Here is a 24688-nt window from a genome sequence, read left to right as displayed (position 1 = left end):
AAGGAAACAGTGTTGAATCAACCTTTTGATAGTACTATTTCCCAGCCACACAAAGTACACTATCATGATAATCATTAGAGGACAACCCAGGTAAATCACTAAATTTTAGCTTCAATCACTTTTTTTTTCCCCTATTGCATTCATTTATGTTTTAACTTATCTTTCTTACTCTTCATTAGTGAGAATCTTTCAAGTAGAACTGCTACTTCCCTTCACACTGAACTAAAGAGCAGAAAATAGCACTCCAGTAGTTTGTATTAAGTACGTATGTCTTAAGACATTCTATAATGAGGCAGACTCAGTCCACCAAAAATTTCTCCTGAGTGCTAAATAATATAACCATTTTGTTGCTTTCCTAATTCTGAGTTAATCCCTAGAAGAAAGCCTATGTTTTTTATGAAAAGAATGTCTTAAAGTAGAAATGCAAGCAGTCCTGATGACTAACTGAAGTGTCATTGTTGCTGAGATATCCTATGCCAATTTGGGCAAGTTCACACTGATATTTTCCAGTAAATGTTGCCCATGTTAAGAATTAGGCAAGAAAATATATGCAACTTGATGTTGTGCCATGACATCACAATTGGTATAAAGTGATATTGGTTTTCTGAAGAGATACATTAGAACCTAAAAAAATCAAGACATAGCCACCTAAGTCTGAGTAGATGATCTAGGCTAAGTTTGGCTGAAGTAAGACTTTGTAAAGGCTGGTACACAGCTTCACACTAAATGACATATTAAGTTTCATGGTCAGAAAGCTTTGTGCACCACACATTTCAGGCCATTATGTAATTTATCTGTAGAAAACAATTAATTTTATTATTAAATCCACTATAATCATAAACACAAAACAGCAAATATGGTTAAAGGCCACCTTTACTGAGGTATTTTGTGAGGTATTTATATTACACTCAAAATTAAATGGTTCTATTTTTGAGATACAGCATCAATATTTAACAATGAAATAAAACTCAATTGTGTTTCAAATTTTAAAATTAGAACTAGATTCTGAGCTGTTGGTCTGCCAGTAAAGCTATTAATTAATGGAATTATGTAGCAAATGAATCTGGGACTAAAAGTGCCAGAATATTTCAGTAGACTAGGCAAATATGCCAAGAACATATTCAGCTGATTAGAACTTTCTGTTTTCTCTTTCCAAATTGTCCCATTTTACTCAGTACTGCTCACTTCGTTGCTTTTATTTCTCATTTTGTTTTCAGAAGTATAAGGGGAAAACAATTACACTAAGGGAAAAAAAACAACACAAGAAGCTGGAGTTCTGCTTGTGGTGTTTTTGGTTGTTGTTGTTTTACAAACCTTTTCCAGAAGTTTTAGAAAACATATCTGCCTGCTGGCAAGACTTCAACAGGTCAAGTCATTTTCAGTCTGCCAGTCCCAGAATGAAGCTATTCAGTTGCTGTAGTTGATGATACACTTGTAAACTGTTCAGCAAGCAGGCAGCTGAAAATAAAATTAGTTAGTGCATAAAGTACCCAAAGAGTCCTCAAAACCAACAAACTTTTAGTCTCCTAACTCTCCATACGAGCAGGCAGATATCAAATACTGTTAACTGGGTTAACTTTTAAAGCATCAATTTCTATCAGCTTTATGCGGTCTCACATTACATTATACATCTCTACAGTCAGAACAGGATGACTTAATCCCAAACAGTATTGTGTAACTGTTCTTAGAATAAGAAAACATTTATTAGTTTTACGTAATCAAGTATCAGAGTTTACCTTTTAACAGGGATGAAAAGAGACAGGGATTGGCATTAAAAGTAATTTCAGAAATATTTACTCTGACAAAGTAAAAACTAGTTAAAAGCAGTCTTAAAATAGAAAAGCTAAAACTGAAAAAACCTACAAACAAGTATAGATCAAATCACTGTTCTTTCCTTCTAAAATCAGGAAAAAATATAACAAACTAAGCTTAAAGATACAGTGCTTCACAGTCCTGATCCCAACTGAGAAATCTACAGTTTAAACTTCTGGGTTGTTGTAGAGCAATAAACTTCATTCAATAAAAATACAATTAAGTATGTCCTGTGCATTACCATATAAATTTGCTACAAATTACTTACATCTTATATAGCTTATAATACCAGTTTTATACATAACATGGGATCACATTTATAGCTTAATCTGGACTCTTTAGGGACAATCTCAGCTTAAACATTTCATGGTATTATTTTTAAACAATAGCAAACCTTAAAAGTAAAATACACTCCTTGAGCCATTAAAAGTTTCTATATTGAACTATAACTCTTACAACTTATCACACTTCGTTTTCCTTTCTTTCATGTTCTTTACTGTTGTACTAACTATATAATCACTAATTAGCATTTTCAAAACTATTTGGTAGATGATAAATTGATGAAATAGAGATCAACAAGAAATCCAAGATGATACCATCTAACATTTTGAAACACTATATAATAATAGCTAAGACAGGAAAAAGTCTATAACTTATTTCATATAAATAAACACTACAAATTGTAACAGTAAAGGTTCAAAAAAAAAACCAAAAACTTTTAGCCTTCCTATTTACTTACACAGAACATCTAAACCATCACAGCCCGAGGTTTGTTAGAAGGTTTTTTTCCCTGATATGGAGATGTTTTATAGTAGGCCTGAAATGAGGTCCAGGTGAAAGCTAAATTGGTTTTGATGGCAAAACAGCTAATGACCTCCAGCTTGCAAAGCTGATTAAACTTTTTACTCCATTTGATTAGAAACGCACAGAAACAGTGCTAAAATTATTGTCCAGAATGCAGCTGATTATCTGTATAAAAAGAAAATCTATCAAAATTCAAGATAATTACCCTGTCCAACTCTTTATTGAAAAAAATGCAGTCATGCAAATTAATTTGAAACATACATTTTATCAAAATGAGGCTAGATTACTTCATTAGATAACATTTTCTCATCTATATTTAATAGCTGTTACCTGTTTTTCATAATACTTGTCTTTGATTATCACAAAGAAAACTTGTGTAATAGCAGTAAAGGAACACTGTCCCACTCGCACAGAGACTGCAAGCCGTAGGAGGAAGCAGTAATTAAGCGAGATACCCACAAGGTGGTGCTGGTGATTGACGACAGCTGGGTAGCAAGCCAGGAAGGTATGCATCTCCCCCCACTGTTTCTCATGAATTTTAACGGAATGAGAATCTGGTTTGCAAAAGCTACGAGAACACCAGGTATATTAACTACCATGGTAGCACGGATATTAAAAAGGAGGTGACTGTATTAGGGAAGTTCTACTGTTAGTAAGTATATCTGAAAAAAATCATGAATTATAAAATAATTATATTGTTTCAGAAAATAGTGAAATGTTTGGGTTAGTGGTTGTACACTTAGCAGTGTTAATGATAATGTCTATATATATTTTTATATCACAAAATGGGGCTGTTAAATACTCATTTCATGCTGTTACTAAAATGTTTTCCTATTGAAGAGGAGAGTAGTATTTTAATAGTGAATTAACTATGTTAGTTCAATGCACTGAATAAGAACTGGTATCAGCTAATTAAATCCATAATACATGGAAAAAAGCAGGGTGGGTTCTAGAACCACCATTAAATTACAGATTGATTATAACAGATATCTGAATCTATACTGGATGTGAAGGTAAAGGGATTTGTCTAGGTACAGTTTAAAGAAGGAAAAGTTAAAATTAATTTGAGTTATGGTACACTCCAGGTTCTATTACATGTTGATTTGGTAAACTTCTTATGAGATTGACTAAACTCTTGAGCTACCAGGTATAAACAAACAAAAAAATCAAACTCTTGATGTTAATATCATAAAACTTGTATCATTATCTTGTTGTTGTTAGCAAAATCTTGTAATTGTGACTTTATTGATATTGGGAAAACTTGAAAGACTCATCCAATTTGTCCTGATACTTTAAAAAAACCCACGCAAATCAGGAAAAAGGAAAGCATAGTTTACAACATGCTTGTTGAGGCAAAATGTAAGTTTCCACTACAGCTTGGCTCTGAATTCACATATAGAAGGATGTATATTTTTATAATAACAAGGAAGCTTATTGTGAGGTTCCTGACCCATTCAAGCAAGTAGTAAAAAAGTAATAAATCTAAATAAAAGTAATGGAAAGCTTTCATAAGGGAGCATCCAAAAGTTTGTGTTCTGAAGAGGCTCTCACACCTACTTGATAGATTTGCCAAGTAATTGTGTGAAGCCACAGAAGACTAGTTAAGGCTAGACTGGAAATAAAAATGCAAAACACATCTTTGTTTAGCTAAGGTGACTGAGACAGCGAGATGAAGTGATTTGGATGAGGTCAGGCACTAATAGTTTAGAGAGGATTAGAAACAGTATTTTACTGGCCCTCAATCTGTTGCTGTAATTATTGAGCTACTTGAGTTCCTTGCAAAAGAACTTAGGTATTAGTATTACTGCTCTTGGAATTCACAGTAACAAATTTAAACATGTAGACTCGTGAATTCTATTTAATTGAAGGTGAAACTGCCTTATCTTAAAGGAAAAAAAAAAAAAGAACAGTTTAATGTTTACCAGCGAAAAAAAGTGGAAGGGATGAAACTTGGGCTTTTATAAAGTTGCACCAGCAACACGGCTTTAAATAGTGCAAAATTAAGTGTTCTTAAATAACGAAGAGCAAGAATGTGGAAAACAACCCGCAACAAACAAAAAAACAACTTAATGCTCCAACAACTTTTAATTATAATGAACCCTGGATCTGTTGTGCCAACACGACTTCGGTAGCTAGTAATCAGTTGCTTCTCAACAGGCTGCTATTACTCATTTGCTTCTTATAGCATTTGGGATGTTAAGCACAGTTAGTAAAACATTTGTCAGCTCGTATGTTACACTAAGCAATTAGCAGGGAAAGACTAAGAAAGCTTTTAATGTCATTTGTTTTTATGTAGAGAAAAGCAACAAGCCTATTCAGTTGCTGTAGTTGATGATACACTTGTAAACTGTTCGGCAAGCAGGCAGCAGAACAAGCGGCGAGGGGGGGGAATCCCCAACACATCTATCTGCTGTAATGACTCCATTACTTACATGGCATGCTTGCCTGCTAGCATAGGTAAGCCTTACAAAACATGCTTTTACGTTTTATACAGGGACAGCGGTGCACAGCCTTGATAAAGTTTAGTGATCTGAAATGTCAATAAACAAAAGTCGGCAAACTACATGCTTAGGAAACACTTATGCTTCAGTAACTGCTGGATTTGTAGAATCTCTATAGGAAAATAGCTGTAATTGAGGTCATAACCAGGAGAAAAGTTTGTAAGAGCAAATACATAGTTACAGTGACAAGCTAGGGACTAAACCTGAACTGAAAAGAAACATGAAAAGTGAAAGGCTTCTCATACCTAAATGGGACAAAAGTATTTGTCTCCATATAGCTAAATTTACTATAAACTGTCATTCTATGTTCTTCTACAACTCTTAAAGTAAAATCTAGCTTCAAAGCTAAGTACAACTCAAGGAATCCTGGTATATAGCCAAACTGTAAATAGTAGTATTAGGTAACTATTAAATATTTTATAACACCAGTGAATAATCTCGAAGCATTCTGACAAGATGGCCACTCCACTTGATAAATCTGTATTACAAATAACATATTAGCAACTGATGTGTGTATTTTCTATTCACAAGAAGTAGAGGTGATCTGTAAAACAGTATCCTAATTAGTGCCAACTCATAAAGGAAAAGAGAACTATTCTGAAAATAATGGCATCTGTTAAATAATGAATTGGTTACTTTGTATTGAAGCTGAGAAAAATATTATGGAGTTTGCTATGCAAACCCAAAACATGTATTTTATGTATTAAATGTCAGCTGTTACACATGACTCTGGAACTGAGGGTAGGGGGAAACAGAAGCTATTTTAACTCTTCCAGGATCTAGCATGCTATGGTAGATCATTGATCTGGTGAAGTAATCACATTAATACTTAGAATTTACAATGTATTTTACATTTTTGCAACCTGTACTCAACTAACTGTCAGGAGAATTATATGGATTTGTTAATTAAGTCACTGTTATCCTTGTTTTAAAACAAGGGGGTTTAGCTGTGGGTATTTGGAGTGGTTAATCACACAGTGAATGCAGCAGAGTCAGGATTAGAACAGGATTTTCATTTCCGGTCCCTGTTTTAATCAACTTGGCATTCTTGCTTGTCTAGACCATTCTATATTTAATTTTTAATCCCATTTCTATTGACATAAGATAGACCCACACATTTTGATAGAAGAGTAGAAGTAGTATCATTTTGATAGAAGTAGTAGTAGTTGTTTTATTGGCTTCCTCTGTAGAATTTTACACTGCGTGCTTATTTTCCAAGCCCCTTTTTATCTTAAGACCTCTATTTCTGTCCTGGTTCCTCCAAATAGGATTGTTATCCTTGCATCTACTTACAACCTGGTGCTTGAATTTAACCTTGCATTACTTGAAACATGTTTCTTTAAAGGCAGAATTTGCTTTAGTGTGTTTCTATGCAATAGCTTTTTCTACAGATGTTACATTAGATACGAGAATAAGCCTTCCATACTCACTGATGTGGTTAGAGAAAGTGCAAAAATAGATGAATCTTGCAGAACAGATTAAAAATTTAACCACTGCTTAAAAGGGAAAAACTACTCGGGCCTTCTTTTGGGGCAGGGAAAATGGCACATAAGACAACTGTGCTGGGACTCTCTGATAACCATCAGAACTACATGGTGAAATGCTTCAGCTGATGAATTTTGCTGCTCTTTGTGGATATTATTCAGATTTTCACTGGTTTAGGGAATCTATGAATTCTGGACAACCTAATGCTATGAAATCCCTCCTTTGTGCAGCAAGTGAAACTAGAGCAAGCTAGGGAGAAAAATAGGAAGTTAAAAGTTTAGTTGAGAGCTATGCTACAAGCACTGTAACTTACTGTATAACTCTTGAAGTTTGGACAGTAAGCTCCATAGACTCTAAGGAAAAGTTTGCTTGAGTAAGATGATGGTGACTTTTCCTCAGGGGTAGGCAGCCTCAGCAGCCCCTGCTGAAAAAGGGGAGCTCCTGGATGAGGAAAGTGGGTGGTGGGACAAACCAAACATGGCATTCTGCAATCAAAAGCAAAACATCTCCTATAGAATACTGTGTGGGAGGAGCAGATTGCCCCTCTATTTTGTTGTTTTCCTAGATAATACGCTGCACTCTGTATACTTTGACTCTCATCACTTACTCTGTGTGCTTTCTTTGAGTGAGGTAGCATTGTCTGTGGCTGTGGAGCCAAGCACATCCGTTGCGCTTCCAGTCTGCCACGCTCTGGCTAGGTATGGTTGGAGAACCAGAGCTGAGCTGCTAACTTTATCGCCTTTCCTTTGTTTTGGGGAAAATTTCCTCTGCGCAAACACCCTTCCACGCTGGCACCGCCTGGACACCTCCGTGTTACACTAATCTGAAAGGAGCAACTACGCTATGAGGAGCAAAGTACCGCCCGCCAAGCGCGCCGCCCCGCTGAGCCACTTCTCCTCACAAACGCCCCTCGCGCCCAGGCGCATGCGCTACCCGACTCGGCGGGCTGCGCACGCGCCTGCTAGTGAGGCGATGAGCAGCAAAAGGAGCGGGCCGTGGCGGCTCTCGCGAGATCTGGGGCGGTATCGCGGAGGCGAGTTTGAACGGCGGGAGCGGCGCTGGGGCGGCCGTTGGGCGGAGGTACCGCGGTACCGCGCTGCGGAGGGCGCGGGTGCTGTGAGGGGCGGAGGAGCGAGCTGCGGGGGGACGCGACACGACGACGGGACACTTTCCTCTCTGTGCGGCTGTCGCTGTGTATTTGCTGCTCCTTGCCCGCAGAAGGGCGCTCTCAACTGGCGGAGCTGTGGGGCCGAGGGGCTCGGGGGGGTGGGGGGTGGAGAGGAGCTCCTGGCTCCCTCTACTCCTTTCGTGCCGTTGCCTCGGGGTCTGCCTCGGGGACTCGTGGCCTTCAGGTCCTTCCCCTCGCCGGGGCCGCGCTGCCAGCGTGTTCCCGTTGCCTCCAGCGAGAAAGGCTGTTTTCTCTCCGGCGGCCCGCGGAGATGGTGCGTCAGGTGACGGGGGGTGGGGGTGTCAGGCGTGTGTCCTCTGCCTCGCCCCCTGTCAGGGCTCTCATACGGTCAAGGGCCGTTTTCCTGCAGAAAATCAAACCCGTCTGTGAGTCGTTGCCTCTATGCATTTATTTTTACCTCCTGCCTGTTCGCCTTACTACCTACTTAGGCTAGAACATTATTTTCAGGGTAGTTTACTTAACCTCGTGTATAACACTAAATTACAGGCAATTATTTCCTTGTATAGCAATACAGCTTCATCCAAAATTGACAATGGAAAATTGAGGATGTCTCTGCTCTGAAAGGCATACTTGCTGTTTTCCCTAATTGTCGGCAAGGAACGTGTGAATACGAAAACTATTTCTCTCTTCCTCCATACTTCAACTATAAAAATAAAGAAAACCCGAAGGTCTTGTAGATTATATTATCCAGTAAAGGATTTATTAAGACCTCAAAGGTCTTGTATGTGGAACTGGTGGAGAGCATGCAAAGGAGATTGGAGAAGTAGGAGGGAACAAGACAAAATCCCCAAACAACCCTTAAAAATGATGTGTGTGCCAGAAGGTGACCCTGGGTGTAGCCTATTTACTTGTGTCTCAGGCCAATTGCAGACCATCTATCCTTTGGCAACATTGCCTGATCTGGCTGTTTCTAAACTCTTTGACAGCTGCCTCAACTGAGATTTGAATAAGATTTGCATTTCTATGGGATTTTAGTTTGTGATCTGCATTTTCATGAGACAGCCACAGGCATTAAGGCTTTTCAGAAAAGGACTGCTATAAGGGCAGCTTATACTCATCTGGACTGGACAACTGTTGCTTTTATTATTTTTTTTTCTTTTAAAGGTGGAGTATGAGAATAAGGTCAAGAAAGCCTTGAATGGGCTTCTGAAGGTAAGTGAAAAATGCTAGTCAAATTTAACTTAGTAAGCTAGGAGCAATCAAATTGCTGTGTTGCCTCTATAGTGTTGTTTGATCAGAAAATAAAGTTATTTTTAAAATCCTTTTAAAATTTATGAAGTGAATAAGGATTATTTCATCTTCTTTACTAATGTAAAAAAAGCCAGAAGTTGCCTATATGTTTGTATTGCTACATTGTACTGTTAAACACTGCATTACTAAATTGTACACAGTGTATGTGTCCTTGCACTAATAATAATATTGGTGATTCTTAGCTATAGGTATGCGAAATTCCTCTCTTGCACTGGCTTATTTTAGCATAGCATGCAAAACTAGTATTTCAAGCATTGCAATAGTTAGATCTGAAAAACTGAAGTTTCAGAGCCTGACTGGATAAATTATCTTTGCATGTGTTAAACTTGAATAATGCTAAGTGATGGAAAAGTGGAAAACAGAACTTGATAATTTCCATCTTGTACCTCTGAAAGGAATTAGCATGTTGTTTTGCATGATGTACTTTTGCAGGTTACATTTTTTTTCTTTTATCAGAAGCCGGGTGACTCCACTGGGAGTTACCCATGTTGAATAAAAGTTAGAAGAAAAAAAAAGGCATTACATTACAATAATGACTCTTAAAAATAACTTCTTCTGTGTTGAGCTGCGAAATTTGCTGTTAAGACCAGCATTTTGCTAACATTCATCAGGATAATATATATATACCTGTAAGAAATAGCAACAACTAAATTACTTATGTAAAAAGAAAAAGCATGGAGTAAGATCTTCAATCAAGAATTGCTTTAATCTTGAAATTATATTAAAAATATGAACACTGGCTTTGAAAAAATCAACTGCAGATTTTTTTTTATTTCTATATCATTGTTACTGTATACTTTCTGAGAGAATTCTTGGCTTTTGTTGTTCAGAAGCCTGAGTTGCTTAGCAATTTCTGTCTTAATAGGATTTTTGTGCTCTGCTGATTTAGTAGATTTGGTAGCAAGCAGTCATACAACCTTATGGTGTTAGTTTGACTTGATTTTTATTTTTTTAAATATTTTGTTTGTTTGGATTTATTTTGACTAACTTTTTGAAAAATTCACCTTGTGTCTTCTGTTGTGATACAAAGATAGAAATGGATGAATTTTCTGAAACATGTGATGAAGACGTGGTTATTAACAAATAGCTTACCTGCAGTAGCTTAAGTTTAAAATGGAAGATAGTCATGAAAGACTCTATTAAGGACTTAAAGTAAATAAATAAAAATCCCTGTGTTAAAATTCCATATATTTTAACAGGATTTCTATTTTTTTATTCTTTCCTTCAACTACCTTTATCTATATCTATGTCTATATCCCACATAATGTTATTAGGAGTAAACTATCCTGCTAATACAGCTGCCTATGTGAATCTTAAATGTTATTTGTGTACACAAGTAATGCTATAGTCAGTGTGGCTTTCTTTATAATACCACACAAAATATTGTCAGCCATAGGCATTAAAGTGTTTTTACAAGCTTATTTCCTAACTGGGCTGGGTACACAGGAGTTGTTTTACTGCATGCTATTACTTAAGACATAGTCTGAAACAAGATGTTAATGAAATTTATGGAGGAATAGCTATAATTTTACTGTTCACAGGACTGTTTGTTCATGAGCATCTTTTTTGTGACTTGTATTAAGGTAAAAATATATCCTTGTATCCTGATTAAGAAAGGAAATCCAATAACTTCTTTCAGATTAATTACTATAACTTACTCCAATGTCTTTTTTAATTTTTTTTTGTGCAATGGTGAAGTAACAAAAGGAAGAAAAATGGAGACAGAGACCATTTTAAGTCTTAGACACCAACTGAAGGAAGCAGAGAATGAGCGAAGAAAGGCAGCACAATATGGCTTGCATTTATTGGAGTCCCAAAGTGAAGTTCAAAATCAGTTGGATCAAACACGCCGTGAATTGACTGAGAACACTGAGGTGATGTTTTAAACTTTGACTAAAAAAAAAAAAAATAAAGAACTTTATTATAGTTTAACTATTTTCTGAATGTCACAGGTGTTTTAAATGCTTTTTAGAGTCTAGATTAATGAACTACTTTGGTTTAAGTAATTGTAGAGAGGGCTTTTTATATCTGATCTAAGATAGTGAGCCTGATTTTTATCTAATTGGGATGGTGTTTCATAGCTAATTATGCATCAAATGTTCAATACTGTGTAAGATTAATTGCCTTTAATGTAAAATGAGTACTAAGTGCTAACGTAAATTTGGTTTAGAACATGTGTTTTGGGTATGTTTAGCAATTCATTCATGTTATGCTCTCCCTGCAAGCTTTGTATCACTTAAAGCTGTAAAAAGAATGCTAGCAGCAAGACTGTAAAATTGATTTCTTTAGTGAAGTCTTGAAATTTTCTAAATACCAAGGGATTTTGAATTTATTAGTACATTGCCTTACAGCTTAGAAAAGAGAGTAGTGTAGTGTTGAAATACAGAGGTATTATGTAGTCAACCAGTTTTCTTAGTAATGTTGCAAGAAAATTCCAATCAGGAAAATCTCTTCCACTTTTCCTAAACGATTTTGGTGGTGGTTTGTCTTCAGTCAGCCCATGCTTCAGTCATACCATTTCTCTTCATTTAGTCTGTTTCTGGCTGTGTGTCCATCCCCTCTCTTGTGCTAGAGGGAAAATGTTTGTGGTTTTGTTTTAGCTTTTGTTTTGTTTTGTTTTTTAACCAGCTGGAGAGTTGTAGCACCCTGCTATTCTGAATGAACCCAGAGAACTTATTTTGATGAGTTTGCTGTTAGTAAGCTTAGTGTAAGAGAGGCAGCTGGAAAGCACAAGTGATAAGGAAGGCAGGGCAGGATCATTCTGTCCTGCTGATAACCTGAGATGGTAGCTGCTGTGTTGTGAAGCTGCATCCATAGGTTGTAATCCTATGTTATAGGCTGGAGCAAAGTTATGAGCTAAGCTTCTGTGAACGAGATTAATTAGTAACTTGGAGTCCAAGGGCAGAGAGAAGGAACTGTGTGCTTTCATACCACAGAACAACATTTTTGTGTGGGAACTATGGTTGTCCAACAGATTCTTTTGAGCTTTTCAATCTGTGATTCTCTTCTCTAGAATGTGAGAGCCAAAGCAATTACTGTGAACACAATGTAAATTTTAACAGTAGACATGGGAGTCTTTTTAGAAAAATCTATGTATGCTTCTGTAAAAGTCTGTGTAGACATATCATGCCAGATTTCTGCCTTTCTTGGGTCTGGTCAGCTGTGTGCTCCCAAACCTTTTCTGTGCACTGTCTTTATCTTTGAGTTAAAACTCTTGTCCTGTGCATTTGAGAGCTAAGCCTGTCCTTGATAAGCTGCTGTCTGAACCCCTGATGTCAATTTCCCACGTGACAGTTTTTAGTTTTGTTGTATTTTTTTAATTCTCACTTGTATTTTAACAGTTTTGTTGGTTTTTTAAAAAAGGAAAATCCTGCATCTTTAGACTGACTTGGGTTTGGTATTTACCTTTTCTGCTTCCAAGATTCTCCTTTTCTATTTTTTTCTTCTCCTTAATTTCTAGCTGAATGGAGGAGTAAAATGAAGCTGCCCTTTATAATTAGCAAACACATACAATCAGGCATAGAGGAAAGCTGATTAAAAAGTCATTTGATGGGTTGATGGGATTTATTACAAAACAGTAGACAATTTAGATGTCTTTAACGCACGTTGAACCCAGCTGTTCTGCAGTAGGGGAACACTTGATGGATTGTAACAATTTTTAACGTGATTGAGTTCTATGGAGATAGAAAGGACATGTAAGCCCTCACTAAATGTTTTTGTTACACTTGCAGAAAAGATGCATGAAAAGATTTGTGTTGGGTGCAAAGAAATACACAGTTTTCATGAAGAGACTATTACACCATCAAATAAGTCATAAAATTTCAGATCAATTTTTTTTTTTCAAACATGAGTATGACAGTTCCCTAATTGGGACTTCAACAAAAGGTTGAATGAGCTACAAGTCTTAGGCATTTAGCATCTTAGTTCTGAGCCTGTACTTAGTACATTGTTCCCCAAGCATTTATGAATATTACATCTAGATTTATTAGTATGTTATTTCTTTCAGAAATTTGAACAAGAGAAATACTCTCTTCAAAGAGAAATTGAACTCAAGAATCGAATGTTGGAAAGCTTGAGTCTTGAATGTGATTCCCTTAAGCAACAGCAAAACATGCAACTGGATAAACAGAAAGAACAGCTTGCCAGAGTCTATGGACAAGAAATCGGTGACCTTAAAAACAAGGTTTGGCAACTAATATACAGCTAAATGGTTGCTAATAGCATTTTAAAGAATATGTATTTAACTCATAATTGCACACTTAGGACCAAAACAAATCTAATAAATAGTTACAATGTGTAGGAGCGTGTTTGTTTAGTTCTTAACAACTATCTGCTTAGTTACATTGTGAATTAAATTGTATTTCAAAGCTTATTTTTAAAAGATAACTGTTAATTTGTATTTCTAAGACATTTTCTGTAATTAGAACAGAGTCAAAAGTATTGTGCTTTTCAAGAATTTATTATAAAATGGTACTACTTAGTTGTCAACTGTCTTTAAGTTGGAGAATCTGAAAGCAGAACTAGATGAAACCCGACTCTCAGAGAAACAACTGAGACACAAAGTGGATCATCAGAAGGAAATAATTGCTGCCAAATCAGAAGAACTACATATGATGTCTGAACGTGTACACGAGACCATGTCTTCAGAAATGCTCAGTCTTCAGATAGAGCTCACTGAACTAGAAAGTGTGAAGGTATGTGACTAGTACTTAATTATTAGTTGGAAATAAAGTTGAAAAAAAAATTCTGTGCTTTTGCTCATTTCATTTTTTGGTGCTTTGTGTGTATTGCTACCTTATGATTGGCTTACTATTAAGAAAATATCTGCAGAAAAACATAATAGCCTTAATAACTAGATTTTAATACCACCTCTTCTACAAGATAATATTTTTGCATTTAAAGTAATTACTACTAACAAACCTGTTTGTTTCACCTGGGCCTGCTTTTTTTTCAAATTGTTTTTAATAAACTTCTTATTTCATACTTGATTTTTCTTTTTTGTTTAGGCCAATGTTGAAGAAAAGCTGAATGAACTGCAGTACAGTAAAGAACAATTAGAACTCATGAACAGTAACTTACGTAATCAGCTGGAGCGTCTGCAGGGGGAGAAAGAAGAGCGGGAAAAAGAAGTTGTGTCTTACTGTAATGCATTAGAGGTATTATCTTAATTTATTCAACAGTGGTAGATAATCCCTGAATTCCACAAGCTATGGTGGTAGCTTTTCAGTGAAATCAGGAGTTTTGAGAGAGGAGTTGTGAGGGGGGAGGGAGAAAGAGAAGACGGGGTGGGTGGGTGGGGAAAGAGGATATTGACTAGTCATGCTTGGTATTGCCTGTTGCTAAATACTCTCTATATTGGTATTCTTTTGTGGGAGGCTGTGCACGGAGATGCTTTGTGTTGCAGTATTCTGCCTCGTAACAGGAACTTCTCACAGGTCACCGATAGTGTCATTTTTATTTCAAGTTCCTACTGAATGCCTTGGAAAACTTTGTACTGGGAAGTAGAGCATTTGTGACTAAGTAGCACAGCAAGGTTAATAGTCTCAGTACCATTAATCCAATTGATAAACATCAGTGTTCTCCTTTAAAGGTTTTAGTTATGCTCTTGTCCTGAAGAGTGAGTGGAATATTAAGCCTTTTAGTGAAACAAAATTGGTTGTCTCTTACTGACCAGAACTGTATGCATAGTTAAGTACTGCAGTACAATATAACCTGTGCTTAAGGCATAGGAAATGAAAAAGAGTAAAACTATATGATTAAATTCATATATGCAGTACATCAGATGCTTAAATGACTAGTATTCTCTCTGCTTTAATCTAGAAAGCTCGTGAAGCTAATCAAGAGCTTCAGGTTCAGCTGGATCATGCAGTGCAGCAATCATTGGATCCTACAAGTAAAGGCAATTCTCTCTTTGCTGAGGTATGATTATGCCACAGACACTGAGTAGAGAAGAAATACTTCATAAGTTTTATTTCTTAATTGCATTGAAAATATTAGGGTATCTGTACCTGATCTGGGCAGCATGAATCTCTGTTCCTCGAATACTGCTTCAGTGTTGAACTGTCTAGGAACTGATCTATGGAAAACAATTTTTATGCACACTCTGAAGTTGAGGAGTTAGTAAACATAATGGAATCACTTAAAGTTACCTAGCTATCAAGATAGCAGATGGGACTGAGGGTTCATGACAGTTCTGTTTGCAGATCTTAGAGCTAAGTTGTTCTGTTCAGCTGGTAAGCCTTCTTTAATGCAGAAGATAGTATATGAAATATTAAAAGATGTTGATAAATGCTGTCTTTTAAAAAACATACTGAAGACATCTGGATGTCTGAGCATTTGGGAGGGTTTCTGAAGTAGTTTTTCAATGAGAGTTCAGCTGCTGTTAAATGCACAGGAAGCTTTTTTGTTTTCTGCCAACACCTAGGGAATGGGTTGAAATGGTAGAGTCCTCTTTTGTTGTTTTTTAAACTATTCTGATGCCAATGGACGAAACCTTCTACAGAAACATTGAAGTATATGAAATGTTACTTTATTTTGATATTGAAAGAAGAATCTGTTGCACTTTACTGATTGGGCTTCAGCTGCTACAGCACTGTCTGCTTGCTTTTATCTCAGAGGTAATGACAGTAGTGCCAACTTTCAAGTACTGTTGCTGGGAAAGCAGTATTTGCAGAACCAGCATCAATTGCTAGGTAACATCTCCTTGTACATCTCGTCATCCACGTGACAATAAGTGTTATAATTTTCATAGTAATAATTGTTAACAATGTTCTGTAGGTGGAGGACCGTAGGGCAGAAATGGAACGACAGCTGATCAGTGTGAAAATAAAATATCAGTCACTACAAAAACAGCATGCATTCACTAGAGAACAGTTGCAAAGAATGAAGGTATGACCATTACTGTAATACTCCAGGGTTTCCTTGGGGTCTGATTAAGGCAGTGTTTTAGTACAAAGGCTAGGGGATTTGATTATCTTTAAAACAGGATACAGTGGTCTGGGGGGAGGGAAATGGAAGAAAAAAAGTAAGATGTCATTGTGCTATTTGACTTTTATGGTACATCAGGATTTTTCTATTGCTGCTAGTGTTACTGCTTTATCCTAGAACTCAAAGTTATACTGAAGGCATTGTGCTTACTTAGGCAGTAGTTGTTACATGGATAACAGTAAAACACAACTCCTGTCAGTCAAACTAGCATTCAGTTTCTCCTGACAATTGTTTTTCTTACCTAATTCTCATACCATGTGAATCATTTGTGTATTAACTGTGGCTTGTCAGGAACAAATGTAAAGGGCAGGGTTGTACTCTGTCCTCTGATCACACTTTTTTGCCTCTGGGTTGCTCTCTTGTTATTACATTTGTCTACATTTTTCTTGCTTTTCCCTATCTTTAGTGCGAGAATAAGTCATAACCTTTGTTGTAACTATTTAATTTAGACTACACTTCCATAGGATGGGAGCCTGCTGGTTGATACTGTTGAGAACTATCAGCAGAAGCTGATGTACAGGATAGTGTAAAGGGGATGCTGCAAAACTGCTGTTTTCGTGTTGGTCTTCTGATTTTCCAACACAAGAGTGGATCCTTTTATTTTGATCAAATACTTGATCGTGCTGTTTGAGGAGAGTGCTTAAACATCCAGAGTGATGATAGAGTAGCACTGAAGATACAGGTTTGTGTTACCTAGCTTTTGTGGAACAGTAGGTTGAAAATAATTAAGATAACTTTCTTAAAGGACAAGAAAAGAACTACTGATTCAGCAAAGGAATTCTCTTTTACTAAAATCTGACCTTGAGAGCTAAAGATTTGAGTGAGTAAAATGATTGAATAGGATCAGTTTCTTCAGAAATTTTTCTTCTTGTAATGTGAGGGGTAAGTCAGCCGTACTGATTGAATGGTATAGGAATGTTTCTTAATACTACAGATTTTCACCAAGAACTGAGGCAAATTGGTATCCCTGTTCTGCTACTTAATGTTTTTATTTAGAATTTCAATTTGTACTTGTTTGTCCTCATGAAACTTCCTCCAGTATCAGTGTTGTAGATTAGTAGTCTTAGGACAGCTGTTTGGCGTAAGCTGCCATCTTAGATCCTTGTTAGGGTCCGCTCTGCTTTGTGTTGTATTGAGGTGCTGTCTGTTAAAGCTCAAGTTATAGTTAACTGATCTCTTCATTCAGCAGCTGATTCCTGCAGTATAGGTAACTTGTTGCAGCTTAAGTTGTCAGAGTGTCTGAAAGTGGTATTTACTGATGACTTCTGAAGATCTGATTCCTGAACAGAATATAAGCAGTACTTCTGTGAAAGTTTTACCACATCTGATGTTTTTTTCTGCAGCCCACAGTATCCCTTCCAGTTTTCTAATGCTTTTGTTTTTTGTTTTTATGTAGATCGACTGCAATTTGCAATTCTGACAGGTAGCAAGTGGGATTTTAAGTGAAAAGGTTAGATGTCTACATGATTGGGAAATGTAAGGATAGTTTTAGTCAGCCAGTGGGGGTCAGAATTTTGCCTCCCTTATGTCCTGTAGAAGCTATGAGGAAGAGATAAATGATTGAATCTTTTCTTAGCTTCAATATTCCTTACTTTACATAGGAGACTCTGTAGGGTAAGCGCTCTTCTCTTGCTCTCTCTGTTAATCTGTAGATCAACTGAAACAAGTTAGACCTTTCCCTATGATTTCTTGAAGTGTCCTACAGTGTTATGTTGTCCATACTGACTAGACCAGTAAAAACACTACAGTTATCACTAACACCCTGTTAAGTCTTGCCATTACTGCACTTCATGTTGTTTCTCTAGTTGTTTAAATGTCTGATGTATCACTAACTGAATGCGTTAAGGCTCTCGTACTATGATATTATTATGTTAACAGCATCGGCAAAATCTGCTATATATGCAGGACTTTTCTTTCATAAACTTCTCCCTTTGTAATGGCAAAGGATGTTCCTTTGCTTGAAAGGATGAGTTCCAGTGAAGGGATAGGAGAAGCTGAAATTGTTGGTTTAAATATTACAGAAGGCAAACTTAGTGTTACCTATATCTCAGAATCAGAACTGCAAAAAAAGGGTTTTAAACTCAGTGGTGAACTGGGGTGTTTTTTCCCAAGTGATATCTCAACAGATGCATTTGAACTCTGATTAAACAAGCCTGGACTGTAGTTTGGTTCTGGCTGACTTGGTGTTTACGGTTTGAATGTGAAATGTTGTGTGTCTGTCCTAGAGGGCAGGTTTATAGGTTCCTTAGTCAATATGGAGAAAGATATGACACCTTGGGACTACTCTGTTCAGTAAGTTTTCAGCTGTCCGAAAGATTTTTAGTGTCAACCGATTGATGATAATTATGCAGATGATGTTGTGAAGACTACTGAGTTTAAGCATCCAGGGCACTTCTATACTTGGGATTAGAATTAAAAGGTTGAGTACCCTAACTGTTCTGGGTAAGAGGCTGAGATGTTCAGTCACTTAACCCAGTATTTCTTGTAAGGATTTACTTATTTTCCTCTCTTCCAGCTGCAAATGGCTACGCTGCTACAGATGAAAGGCTCTCAGGCAGAATTTGAGCAGCTGGAACGCTTACAGTCTATGTTAGAACAAAAGAATGGTGAGATAGAAGATCTTCTTATGAAAGTGAGGCAGCTAGAAAAATTTAAGGTATGTGGAAATAATTAAGTGGAAAAGTCATAATCAGAAGTTAAAACATGACAATAAGAAGCATTATGAAAACTATCTGAAGTCTGTGCTGAGGTTTGAAAAGGGATCTGAAGACTACTCATACCTTTATTTAACCAACAGCTGGAGAACATATACTTCTGAAGTTTAGAGGAGCAGAAAAATTCTATACCACCCAGTCCCTGGTTTGGAGAAACAATCCTTTCTGGGTTCCTGTGTCTAGCACCTTCATGCTTTACTTAGTTACCTGTAGTGCTTAAATTCAGTATCTTGGTCAAAGTTCACTGAGCTATGACACCTGATTTTTTTTCTCTTAGACATAACTATTTCACACTTTTACTTTGTGTACTTAGGCTTTATTTGTGTTTTTTAGTCTCTCAGCTGTATTAGATTACTTGAATATTCATTTCCTTAATAATACAATTATAGAATGGTTTGGGTTGGAAGGGACCTTAAAGATCATCTAGTTCCAACCCCCCTGCCATGGGCAGGGACACCCTCCACTAGCCCAGGTTGCCCAAAGCCTCATCCAACCTGGCCTTGAACACTGCCAGGGATCCAGGGGCAGCCACAGCTTCTCTGGGAAACCTGTTCAGTGCCTCACCACCCTCATAGAGAAGGATTTCTTTCTAACATCTAATCTAATTCTACCTTCTTTTAGTTTAAACCCATTACCCCTTGTCCTGTCACTACACTCCCTGATAAACAGTCCCTCTCCAGCTGTCTTGTAGGCCCCTTCAGGTACTGGAAGGCTGCTGTAAGGTCTCCCCAGAGCCTTCTCTTCTCCAGGCTGAACAATCCCAGCTCTCAGCCTGTGTGCGTGGGAGGGGTGCTCCAGCCTCTCTGAGGCATCTTCATGGCCTCCTCTGGACTCTCTCCATCAGCTCCATGTCTGTCTTGTACTGGGGCCCGCAGAGCTGGACACAGAACTGCAGATGGGGTCTCACCAGAGCAGAGGGGCAGAATCCTCTCCCTTGACCTGCTGGTCACGCTTGATGCAGCCTGGGACACAGTTGGCTTTCTGGGCTGTGAGTGCACGTTGCTGGCTTGTGTTGAGCTTCTTGTCCACCACCACCCCCAAGTCCTTCTCAGGGCTGCTCTCAATCCATTCCCTGCCCAGCCTGTAGTCGTGCTTGGGATTGCACCAACCCACGTGCAGGACCTTGCACTTGGCCTTGTTGAACTTCATGCGGTTTGCACAGGCCCACCTCCAGCCTGTCAAGGTCCCTCTGGATGGCATCCCTTCCCTCCAGCGTGTCAACCACAGCACTCAGCTTGGTGTCGTCAGCAAACTTGCTTCCCACTGTCCATGTCGCCGACAAAGATGTTAAACAGTGCCAGCAATGTGTCTTAACTTTGCAGTTGAAGCATGCTGTTTTCTAAAACTGAATTGCTTAATCATGCTTGTAAAGCAATTTCTTCTGTCCTCTTGTGCAACTAGATAGCATCTTATCAATATTCTGGAAGGTGAGAAATACATGAGAACGCCTTTGTGCATTATTGTAACGTTACTGATGTTTGTGCGTATCGAGTGAAACCCTGTAGCCTTTCTTACATACTCACGGGCTTGATTGGCCCTTTCTTATCACAGCTTTGGAATGTAAACTTAGGTGTGTTACCTTATGCATTAGCATTATGCTTTCCAGGATAGTGACCTCTATTCTGCATTTAACCAAAGTGGCATAAAGCTAAGCTTAACCCATTTAAGTAAGCAATTGAGACAGCTTGATTGCTTTACCAGTTTTGGCATGTCAGTATTTAGCATTGTCTCTATGCCATAAATATGTTGTGTCAGGAAATTACGGGTATTTTTGCTGGTGATTTGAATGATTTATAGTCAGTGACTGACAGAAGCCTGTGAGGTCTGTAGGATAGTATTAAATCTGAGTACTTGTTCAGAAAAAAACCACAAAACCCCCAAAAAACCCAGAATGTCACATGTTACTGATGTATTTTATGGAAAGTTTATTGCATTTATGGCATCTTTACTATCAACCACCTTTCTCATCTAAAAGATGTAACTGATTTTGAGATTTCGGCTATTGATTACCACGGCTTGTATTCCTTGCCTTTGGGGTCCAGCTGCTGAAGATAGCCTAGAAATAAAGGATGAAACAAATTCCCTGTGGGTTAACTAAATATCCTGTATTTTCAAGTAAAAAAGATAACTGTTCTGTAATGCTATTTGAAAACCTTCTGGAGTTGGGAACTTGCTTTATTTATTTTTCTTGCAGTGAATGAGCAAGAACAGTCAGTTTTGGTGCTGTTTGACATTTCTAATAAACTAAGTACTCGGAGCAACTGAGATGTCTTGTATGTTTAAATGCCTGTATGATGAGAATTCTCTATAGAAATGCACAGAAAAAGTCACCTAAGGACTAAGCTAATGTGCTTCTCAAAGGTCACTATTTGACAATCTGACATTTTTTCTTTACCAGACTTTATATGAGAGTATGGAAGAATCCAGAGCTAGCAGTAGCTCAAAAGGAGGAGAGTCTGAAGATGGCTACTATGCAGATTTATTGCAAATGAAACTTGACAACTCAAAGTACGTACTTAATGGTCTGAGGCCTAGAAGTTGGTTGTAGTCCAGTTATCTTCTAGCTACTTGGTTTTTATTCTCTCGTTTTTGTTTCTGTCTGTAGTCCACTGACTGTATGTGCAAATATGCTGCTTGTCTCGTTTTCTAGTGCTGTGGAATCATCCTGTGTTCGTTATAGGACCCGAGAGTTGGTTGGTTTGTCGTTTTACTTATTGTTGCAAAAGACAGCAGCAGAACTATTTTATACTATTGTTGCTTTCTTCTAAAAATGTTAGTATTCCTGGATACAAGATAGTTGACAAAAAAATTAACTGGGAAGAGAAGTGTATGAAGCTTCTTAACGTCTATAGGTGGTATATATTTCTCTTCTAAAGAGCCAGATAATAACACTTGAAATGTTTTATTGAACTACTTAGTTGAGATGTGTTCTATGGCTAGTGAATTCTGTATCTGTTAATTAGAAAGCCTGGAGCGTTTGGCCCTAGGACTGTAAGCCCTCAGATGAAAGTATTGTACTTCCAGCAGGAGGCAATGGTCTGCTGTGGGAAGTCCTGAGAAGTCTGTGACCTTGCTGTTGTTCCTATTAGGAGAAACTGGTGTGATTAGAGTACCTTAGGATTGCTGAGGACTCGTGATTCAGGGCTTATGATGTGGTAGTTAATGGCCTCTGAAACAGAGGCAAGGACATGCACTGAGTATTAGCATAATCATTTTTGTGTTAGTCATTTAGAGTAACACCTTTGTGTAAAGCTTGTATTGTCAGCTATAGAAGTAGTTAGTTATATTAATTGTATATAGGCTATAAACCCCCTGATGAAATAGTGAATTTGTAGGTTAGGGCAAGTGTCTCAAACCAGTTACATATGTACGTATGCACTGTTCAGCATACAGCTTTGTTTAACGAGCATTATCTCTGGTAACTGAACTCACTGCTGTATGTCAAGTTCAAGTGAAAATTTTGATTGTACTGAGAGGTCTTTCATTTCCTACTAGTGTATAAATACAAATTTTGTGTGAAGTCATTGAATGCTTAGTTGACTTTTTATCTGCTGCTTTACTGGAAAAAAAAAAAAACCAACCCCAAACCAACAACAACCATGTCTGAGTGACTGTATAATTTTCCTCCCACCCTAGCAAGGAAACGGAAACCTTGAAAAATGAGCTATCTTTGCAGCGGATGAAAGCTCTGTATGAGAGCCAAAGGGTTCTGGAAGTTGAGAGGAAACTTTTCGCGAATGAGAGGCATTTGCAAGCTTGTCAGAGTGAGAATATGAACTTGCGAGTTATGCTGGATGAGCTAAAAATGAAATATGAACCCGAAGGTAAATACTACTTTTCCATATGGGAACAAAAAAAAAATAAAATCTGGTCTTCTCAACCTTCACAAGTTGCAAGTCATTATACAGGAAGACATGGGGTTAGTTCCAGATAAAAACTTGATGTTTTAATGGCTGCCTCTCTGGTAATAGCCTGGTCCATAAACTGCTGAACTGAAATAATAAAGCCCTACCTTGCTGAAGGGCCTTATTTCATGTATGTACACTGACATTAATTTCAGAAGACTAAAGAGCACAAATTACAGTGTTCAGAGGCTTTAGAGTACAGCTAGATAACCAAAGTGAAGTAGGTGGGAACAAATTCTCAGGAGGTGCTTTTCATAATAGTAGCAGTATCTCTCTGTTGATGAGAAGTATCAGCTTTCTGAATGTAGGCAGCTGATGCACTTATCACAAAGCTTGTAAAACATTTTGAAGAAAAATTGTTTAGTAGCTCAAGTTAATATGGATTAAGTTTGACAAGAGGCTCACCTGAAAAGCAGCTGATACCTGGGTACATGCAGAAACAAGGGAATTGTAGCCCGTGGTGGAAGACGAACGGGGAACCAGATGGGTGAATTGGTTTTGGTACAAAGGATTTAATTTTAAAATCTTAGTTGTTGAAGGTTACCTCAGCAGCCTCCAAAATGGAAATAAAATAATGGAGCATATTTGTGTAGTTCAGAGTAGCTAATTAAAAGCCTTGGTAAAAGGCTTTGTTGTTGTTTCTTTTTCAAGCTAACTTCTCTTACTTGCTGATATGGAAGGACCTTCTTTAAGGGATGTAAATTGTCTAATAAGAATTATTCTAAGGTCTTTAGTCATGTGAAATGTTCTTTATTAGTTTTATTATTAACATGTTTGTGGACAAATTAACTCCAGCTTCACTTGTGTACAAAAAACTATATTCCTTTTTTTTTTTTCTTAGAATTACTTAAAGGCACTAAAATTAAAAAGAAGAGGGAGAAGATTCCAGTGGACAGTACTTGTGAGTACTTGGACAGCAAAAATACTTCTGTAAAAGAAGCTGCTCACACTCAATTGCCAAGTAAGGAAGAAACAAAGGTGACTTCCAAGAACTTGGAGCAAAGTGATGCTTCTCCAAAAAAACATGCTCTTGAAGCCCCACCAATAAATATAGCTCTTCAAGCAATGCAAAAAGTAGTTGAACCTGAAAGAGAAAGAAAAAGAGCTAAAACTAAAGATGAGAATCATGATGCCTGTACTTCATATAGCAGAAGTGGAAGTAATTCCTTGACTTCAGCTGCCCCCAGGTCAGTGTCCGCTTCTGTCTATGGTCAAGGCAATCAGCACAGACCTGCATCTCTTTTCTTTCGCTGCATGAACTATGCTATCCACTTCTTTATCTGTTTCCTCAGTGTTGCATGCAGTGTAATTCCTCAGCTCCGGCTGCCAACGTTGAACCTCTCAAAACCTTTTAAAAAGATTAAAATGATGACTAATGGCAAAGACTCTTGAAACTGTAACAATCTTTGAAATAACTTTCCCATTACTTGAAAATGTTGAAGGTGTGCAGATAGCGTGACAGTTCACTTGGTTTGCTCTAACTTCAGAAACAGGACTGGCTTTTTGGTCCCTTCAAAGCTGCCCACACAACTGTGTTGCGTATCAAAGTAGCAGAGGCAATGCGTATCATGCTTCAGTCTCATACCTAACTTCAGCCCTCATCAACTTTCAGATTTAACTAAAAGCCTAAAAATTTCGTTAAATAAAGTAATTCTTAACCTGAATTGGGTTAACAGAACTTGCATTGTACACGACAATGGACAATTATGCTATTGGTGTTGTCAGACAACTGACTTCGATAATCTGGATGCATGATAACTAGAAACACAACTGCTAAACTAAGATCGAGTTTTTCCCCTGAACCGAGAATTTAGGTTACTTTTTGATAAATGGTGAAGTAACTTAATACAATAATTGGCTCCAACTCTTTTATTTTGGTGAAAGGAATGCTGACTTTTTCCAGCTGATGCTTTTGTATTCTATTCGTATTAGTAAACATGTATTGGGAGTGTTTGGAGGGAGGAAAAAAAAAACCTCTGGGATAATCTAGATGTTTTGACCTTTTGCTTATGTCTGCTAGTAAAAAATAGTTTATTGAAT

At 37.5% G+C, this 24688-nt stretch overlaps 1 protein-coding gene across 3 annotated transcripts in view; it reads left to right on the top strand.

The window, feature by feature from the left end:
- Positions 1-24688, top strand: part of SPDL1 (spindle apparatus coiled-coil protein 1) — a 39571-nt gene that overhangs the window by 9534 nt on the left and 5349 nt on the right. Inside the window, exons 1-12 of one of the 3 annotated variants that reach the window (XM_075766096.1) lie at positions 7576-7682; positions 8896-8943; positions 10741-10916; positions 13049-13225; positions 13542-13736; positions 14049-14198; positions 14863-14961; positions 15820-15930; positions 18545-18685; positions 21142-21251; positions 22380-22567; positions 23490-23835. In XM_075766096.1, coding sequence (XP_075622211.1) covers positions 10758-10916; positions 13049-13225; positions 13542-13736; positions 14049-14198; positions 14863-14961; positions 15820-15930; positions 18545-18685; positions 21142-21251; positions 22380-22567; positions 23490-23835 — 1676 coding nt within the window. In that variant the 5' untranslated portion in view covers positions 7576-7682; positions 8896-8943; positions 10741-10757. Of the gene's footprint in view, positions 1-7575; positions 7683-8895; positions 8944-10740; positions 10917-13048; positions 13226-13541; positions 13737-14048; positions 14199-14862; positions 14962-15819; positions 15931-18544; positions 18686-21141; positions 21252-22379; positions 22568-23489; positions 24101-24688 lie in introns of those variants that run through there. The other 2 variants (XM_075766093.1, XM_075766094.1) reach the window with 2 other exon arrangements.

Source organism: Balearica regulorum, chromosome 14, assembly GCF_011004875.1.
Source record: "Balearica regulorum gibbericeps isolate bBalReg1 chromosome 14, bBalReg1.pri, whole genome shotgun sequence".
NCBI lineage: Eukaryota > Metazoa > Chordata > Aves > Gruiformes > Gruidae > Balearica > Balearica regulorum.
Note: the sequence above shows the minus strand (reverse complement) of the source record. Positions and strands in the feature narration are given on the sequence as shown.